Source organism: Diplotaxodon limnothrissa, linkage group LG23, assembly GCF_057381915.1.
Source record: "Diplotaxodon limnothrissa isolate DT_005_m linkage group LG23, D_limnothrissa_male_GT1.1, whole genome shotgun sequence".
In the NCBI taxonomy this organism is placed as follows: domain Eukaryota; kingdom Metazoa; phylum Chordata; class Actinopteri; order Cichliformes; family Cichlidae; genus Diplotaxodon; species Diplotaxodon limnothrissa.
In genome coordinates, this window is record NC_140617.1 from 10,036,066 (window position 1) to 10,043,587 (window position 7,522).

At 40.9% G+C, this 7,522-nt stretch overlaps 1 protein-coding gene across 1 annotated transcript in view; it reads left to right on the forward strand.

Moving 5' to 3' along the window:
- wdr18 (WD repeat domain 18) overlaps positions 1–6,119 on the forward strand; it is a 21,277-nt gene extending 15,158 nt beyond the window's left edge. The window contains exons 8-10 of the mRNA XM_085348082.1: positions 76–239; positions 1,458–1,526; positions 5,962–6,119. Coding sequence (XP_085204208.1) covers positions 76–239; positions 1,458–1,526; positions 5,962–6,090 — 362 coding nt within the window. The 3' untranslated portion in view covers positions 6,091–6,119. The remainder of the gene's footprint in view (positions 1–75; positions 240–1,457; positions 1,527–5,961) is intronic.
- The last annotated feature ends 1,403 nt before the right edge of the window (positions 6,120–7,522 follow it).

Consider the following 7,522-nt stretch of genomic DNA (forward strand, 5'->3'; position numbering starts at 1 on the left):
GTAGTGATTATGTCTCTCCATCCACAAACGACACTTCCTGAGCACCGCGACATCACTTCCTGTTTGTGTGTTTAGGGCCAGTGACAAACGCCATCATCACGCCAGCTCCCGCTAACATGTTCCTGCCTGACAGTCGGCCCACCGTCCCTCTGCCACGCTTCAGCCGACACCTGCATGCCTCCGAGAGCGACAGCGGTGAGCCGGGGGAGGTGTGTGTCCGCCTCAGGCTCCACACACAGGTGAGTGCTGCCTTTCTTCCTTGTGTCTTCCATAATTGAGCTTCCTGTTTACGGAAGTAAAAACCAAATGAATGTCTGAGCAGTTTATTTTCATAGATGGGAGCCACAACAACAAGAAATTCTGACAAGACAGGGTAGAAATGAAAACACACACACACACAGGTGAACGAAGGAGCTGTGCAGGTGAAGGCTGAACGTAAAGATGGAAAGATCAAACACAATTTGAGGAAACGTTTAAATAAAACATGAAGCTGCAGCTCAAACACATCGATCCCTCTGAAGGAGGAAGGTGACATAGACACGCACAAATGCATACACAATGAGAGGGAAACTTTCATAAGCAGCCTCAGAGCAGTTTATGCTAATGAGGCTGAGACACACACACACACACACACTCTCTGCTGTAATGACGATGAGTTTGAAAAATGCGTGTGTTTGCTCAGTGGGTAAGCAATAATATCACCCAGGACACCGGGTGTTTAAGCTGCTGCCGTCTGGCAGGAGGTTCAGGCTGCTGAGGTCCCGAACAAATAGACTCAAGGACAGCTTTTACAACAGGGCAATAGCCCTGATCAGTGTAAATAGCTGACCTGACTGGATACCTCCCTGGACTTTTTAGGGGGAGGTAACAATGTTTAAAACGATAACAATAATATTTATATTTATAACAAGGTGCAATAATAATTAATGTGCAATAATAACAGTGTGCAATACACATACACTTATTCTTCTTTTTTATACTAAGTTAATATACTGTGTTGTGTTGTTTGTTACGTTGTGATGTGTCATATCGTGTCGTGTTGTGTTATATGTAGTGCCGACGTAGGACAGTTTTTCCAATTTCATTGTACTACTGTACTATGTATGACTGTGCAATGACAATAAAGAGTTATCTTATCTTATCTTATCTTATCTTATTTACAGCTTTGATTGCCTGACAGGTCAGAGTGCTCTGTCACCAGCGTGCCTGCTAACATCGTCAGTCCTGTTTGGAGTGTTTAACATCGTTTAATTGATCAGCTCTCAAGACATAAAATTTTTAGATGTCTTCATCATTATCACCAGATTCACACAGCAGTGCTACATTTTATTGCTAAATTATTTTTGTAATTATGGTGGAAGATTTCAGTTTTATTTTGAAGTGACAATCTGCACATCTCACTTAAAGCTGATACATCGCAGGTTTTACTTTGAAGAGGTCTGCCCGTTTGTTTACAGGAGGAGGAGGAAACGTACCTGCAGAAAGCCGACACGCTGAACTCGCTGATGAACGCCGTGACTGACAAGGTGAGAGGGGGCGAGGTTTCGTCGAGTGTTGGTTTGCATCCTCTGACAATCCCACAGTTTAACTGGCCAAGGGTCAGAGACAAACTGACTGTGAGCCTGACATTCCTGTCAGTCTTATTGATTATTGATAGCAATGGTGGTCGGAGATGGTGTGAAGAAGGCAGCTCTATTGGTCAGCCCTGTGTGTGTCTGGAGCGTGGGGTCAAAGTTCAGACTCTGAGACTGCCTCAGTTCAATTGAGTTTTATTTATACAGCGCCAAATCACAACAACACTCACCTCAAGGTAGTGGTCGGCGATATGAGGAAAATCTTATTTGCACGATATATATCATGATATGTTTAAATAACCTACAAAAACAAATGTTCTTATCAACCATATAGTGCCTAACACTGCATCGGTACACTCATTCAAATCGACAATTCAGTGGTTTCATATTTTCATTCATATTTTTTGTATTAAAATGTTTTATTTAACTATGTTTTTTAACAATCCGTTATACACAGAGGTTTTTAACAGATGACAATCCTGTGACAGTTAAGTCTCTTTCGGTGGTCAACACTAGACCTTTTAACAAACAAACGCAAGATCACAGCAGCAAAAACATCAAACAAGAATTCACGAGTAAAAATAAAACAAACTTTTGTGCTTATAACATTTAAAATTTGTAAAATAAAAAATATAATGATCAACAGAAACAAAAGTCTAGACAGTCAGTATAAAAACGACTGACCAAGAGCAATTACAGGTATCAAAGCTGGTTTTCTTTGTGTGTGCACAGTTTAAAACAGTCTTCATTTTGGACTACACTGGGTTTTGTAGTGTTTTTCATGCTGATTTCAAATCTGTGTTTAGGTTTTCCGTAGCACGTACAGTTTTTGTGATAATGCTAGTTATATATTGCATAATAGTTGGTATAATTAGCCTAAGCATGTAACCAGATTTAACGACAGTTCCCTGTGTTTTATGTTACATACGGCATTAATTGCAATTGATTTCAGTTGTTACCGTGCCTAGATTGTATTAATCATCCAGACAGTTGCTCTTATGTGTGTGGTTCATTCAAGACAAAAGCATGTCTCCCGATTACTATAGACCTTAAGAAGATGTACAAATTGTACTTTGGCTGCCCTCTGGGTGACCAGGATAAATCTTGGGCTCAACATGTCATCTGCAACAGTTGTTCCAATGGACTGCAGCACTGGCTAAATCTGTGAAAATCAGCAATGCCATTTGCAATCCCGATGGCGTGGCAGGAACCACGAGATCATCTCAACAATTGCTATTTTTGCCACGTGAATACAACAGCATTCTCATTCAAAAATAAGCACAAAGTTGTCTACACCAGCCTGGATTCTGCAATAAGGCCTGTTCCTGTGCTGCCACATGATGGATTCGCTTCTGTAGAAGGTGACGAGGAAACGGTCAAGGTGCCTCTGGTTACAATCTAGAGCCATCAGATCTGTTCTGGCTGATGAAGATTCAGAACCAAACAAGCAGAGCTAAACTATCTCGTTCGTGATCTAAATCTATCGAAAGACAAAGCAGAACTTCTTGCTTCGAAGCTTAAGCAGAAGCATTTGTTTGCCAAGGGTGTTACTGTAACTCACTACAATCATAGTTGAAGTCATAACTTGACAGCGTTCTTCACAACTGACGGCTCAATGTGCCATTGTCATGACATCAACAGACTCTTCAGCATGTTCCAACTAAATGGTGTCTTTTCATTCTTTACAAAAATGCTCGAAGGCACTCCTACTCCATAACGGAAATGCCAAACCAAGTGTGCCGATTGCCCATTCTGTTCATCTAAGGGAGTCCTATGACAACATGAAGACACTGCTTGAATCATTTGGGTATAAAACTCATTAGTGGAACATCATCGGTGGTGATCTGAAGGTGATTGGTATGTTGACGGGAATGCGAGGAGGATTCACCAAATACTGCTGTTTCCTGTGCCTGTGGGACAGCCGATCTACTGCGGAACATTATGTCAAGGGTGACTGGCAGCCACGAGATGCCTATGAGCCAGGAAAAAGCAGTATCGAGTTTCTGCCTCTGGTTGAGCAGTGTAAAATATTTTTGCCGCTTCTCCATATCAAGCTAGGCTTGATGAAGAATCATGTTGAGGCCATAGGCAAAGGGAATTCATGCAGTTTTCAGTACCCCACTGAAAGGTTTCCAAACATAAGCGGTGTAAAAATGAATGAAGGTTTATTTATAGGTCCACAGATCAAGTTCATTTTGCAGAATGAAGGCTTCAAACAATCTCTCTCAACAGCCGAGTTCAAAGCTTGGGAGGAATTGAAGTGGCTCTGCAAAAGCTTTCTGGGCATCCACAAGTTTTCTGCATACATGGAAGGAGTTCAGCTTCTGCTTGATTCCTACCAGAAACTGGGCTGTCGCATGTCATTGAAAATAAATACACTTCCTGCACTCAGGCCTCGAGTTCTTTCCAGAAAATCTTGGCATGGTGAGTGATGAACAGGGAGAGCATTTTCATCAGGACATGCAGTTAATGGAACGTCGCTACTAAGGTTTCTGGAATGAGAGCATGATGGCTGACTACTGCTGGACGCTGTACCCTGACAATCCAGACACAGTGTGCACAAGAAAATCATATGCTAAGGATTTTTTGAAGAAACAGTGGTAGCTGACTGCCACTGATCATCATATCTATGCCACAGTGCGTGCCTGACTGAAAATATTGAAACAGTTGCTTGATTGGTGCCTGTTTAATAAAAACTGTGAATGTCCATTGCAAACTAATATTACTCATAATTCAAAATTATCTGGCTGATGTAACTGAAAAAAATTTGAAAGCAGACCTGAAATCAGCATGAAAAAACAGTTTAGAAAAGTGTTTTGTGGTTTCTGATGATTGCAAAAAAAAAAGAAATAAAATTGTTGACCTGTGTAGTTTTACGGCATGTTTTTGCAAATTACTGCATTTTGTGCAGCATTGTCCTTGTGAAATCCAAATGACAGCGAGTCTGAAACTCCAGCTGTCGCTATATTTTTCCCTGTCTGGTAGTATATTAATGCGCATGCTCAGCCCAGTGTGGCAGGTAGAAAATTTTGGGGTGGGGTGGGGGTTAATGATGCATTGGCAGCGTGTGTGAGGAAAAAAATCTCAGTGAATTATATGCAGACAGCTTAATATTGCCGTGGCAATTTATACTCAATGGTTACAATAAAGCCGCTTTAACCGTTGTATGTGGAAAAACGTGATATATTGCACACCCCTACCTCATGGTGCTTTATATTGTAATGTAAAGACCCTACTATAATTTAAAGAAAACCGAATACCCCACCAATCATATTGACCCCCTATGAGCAAGTGCTTTGGTGACAGTGGGAAGGAAAAACTCTGTTTTAAAGAGAAGGAACCTCCAGCAGAACCAGGCTCAAGCTGGCGTGGACATCTGCTGCAACCGGTTGAGGTGAGGGGAGGAGACAGGACAAAGACACACTGTGGAAGAGAGCCAGAGATTAATTATAACTAATGGTTTGATGCAGAGAGGTGTATAAACACCTGATTCAGCCCTAACTATATGCTTTAGGAAAAAGAAAAGTTTGAAGCCTAATCCTATAAGTAGAGATAGTGTGTCTCTCCTGAATCCAAACTGGAAGCTGGTTCCATAGAAGAAGGGCTTGAAAACTAAAGGCTCTGCTTCCCAGTCTACTTTTAAATACTCTAGGAACAGCAAGTAATATGAAGATCAATTAGGGTCCAGCTCAACCCAGCCAATCAGATAACAGTATTTACTGTTTGCTGGGTAAATATTTTCCCACCTTAGTCCATCATAGGATGATCAGAAATCATGTTTCTTACCTGTTGGCTGGTGTCTGTGGCATCCCTGGAAGAAGTCGTGGTCATCTTTAACCAAAATGCTAATTTTTAGCTTGTAACCAACGTGACACAGCAGCTGTCAATCATTAGCACTTTGAAGCTTCGTTATGAGCGTGTCTGCTGCCAACGTCATCGTGTTTTCAACCCAAATGTGGTGATTAATGGGAGGTTCTGACTGTGACAGACTGGTTCACAACCTGTCAATTACAAGTCATCAGCCAACGAGTGTACAGCAAAAACCCTCCATTTTGAAAGAGTTACAAATTAAACTTGATTGAAACTTGATGTCAGGACTGAGTCTTTTTAGAACCACAACTTTCACCCCCTAGTGAGTGGCCGCTAGAAAGAAAGCATGTTGAAGTTACAGTTACTGTTGGTACTGTTGATGATCATAATAGGGGCAAACACCTAGCGGCAGGATCATCTGGTGCAGAACCAGTCATGTATTGTATTTAAAGGGACGGGAAAAAAATGATTTTGGTGAGCTCGTTGAGCAGAGGACGATGTTTGGAGACAGATGACAGAGATTGTTTTGTTTTTTTTTCTGTGATGTGTAATTGCTTGTTTTTGTTTGTGTTTTCAGTCGGTGTTTGGTGATTGCGAGAACACGAAGGTTAGAATCGCTGAGCTCGAAGAAGAAGTTCAGACTCTGAAAAAAATGAACAAAGATTTGTACGACTTCTCCAGCCAGCTGCTCACCAAACCAACATAAGTGCACTCACACACACAAACACACACTGTGATGGGTTTTTTGTTTATTTGTTTTTCTACAAAATAAAAGTTTTTGGAAAACTTCCTGTGTGTGAGCCTATTATTCCTTCTGGGTGATTTTGGGTCACGTGCCGAGACAGATTCAGGTGACTTCCAGACTTTGAACCTTTAAAATGTTGTTTAACAGTCATTGACATGGGTGGATCTGTCTGTGAACACGAAATGTAATCAGATTACCTTTAGATTACACTTGTTACTTTCAGCAGCTGCTTCGTTAAACTCGTCTGGTTTAGAAAGTCATTTCAGCTATCCATTTTTACTGAGATATTCACACGAAGATCCAACATTTGTCCATCATAGTGACCAATAATCATTCACTGATCAGCCTGATAAATGACTGATCACAGGGATGTAAATGGGGAATCTGCAGTAAATGTAATCAGATTACATTTCCAGAGCTCTCCGTTACAAAGATGGAGAGTCAGGCTTAAGAAACTCAGAGTTTTAACTGATCCAGCTTCCTGGATCAGGGTCCAGGTCCTGAAAACCAGAGAAGAATTAAATTTCAGGTTCCACTTTGTCCACATCTGTACAAAGGTGTGCAGCAGCTTTTCCAGGTGAATTACTTTGTACACACATCAACACACAAAAACACAATCGTCCAGACAAGGAAACCCCAGAAAGTAAATGTTTTTGTGTTTTCAGTAGGAGACAGGCGTGTTTTCCTTCCTGTAATCAGGTGTTTGAAGATGTGACACAGTTTAACTTGTTTTATAATCTTATGTTTTTACTACTCTTTTTTAAAGTGAAGATTTGAATATCAACAAACTGTATTCAAACATTTCATTTGTGTTCATAGTTAAACTGGCACGCTGCATTTGAGCCTTTCAACCTTTATTTAAACCAGCAGTGACAGATGTTCACATAAAAAGAGGCCAGATGTCAAACTATAAATATAAACTAACATGAGGGGAAAAAACACATTATAAAAATTGAAAACTGGATTAAAGTCGGAGATTAAAGGTCATGTGGAGGTGGAAGAAAACTGTCAGTTCAAACAGGAAAACCACAAAAACCTTTTTTTACATGTTGTCTTTGCTCAAACTACAATCCAGAGCCCGATAAGGGATTGATTTATTTAAACAAGTCCAAGGACAAAGAAAACCCAGTATCAGTTTTACTGGTCACATGACCGGTATAAAAGATATTTGGAGAGAGGCTGAGCTGAACATCTCTGTTAAAGACTGTGAGAATTAGTGGATTACATCAGCAAGGGTGCCAAACATAAGGCCCGGAGGACAGAATCAGCCCGGCAAAGACTCCAGTCCACTGGACAGCTTGAAGGAGGCATACAATTAGTACTTCCCATACGTTTACAGCTTTTTCTGCTGATGGAGAGGTCCCTCGTGCCCTTTCATACTAGGCTAAATTAA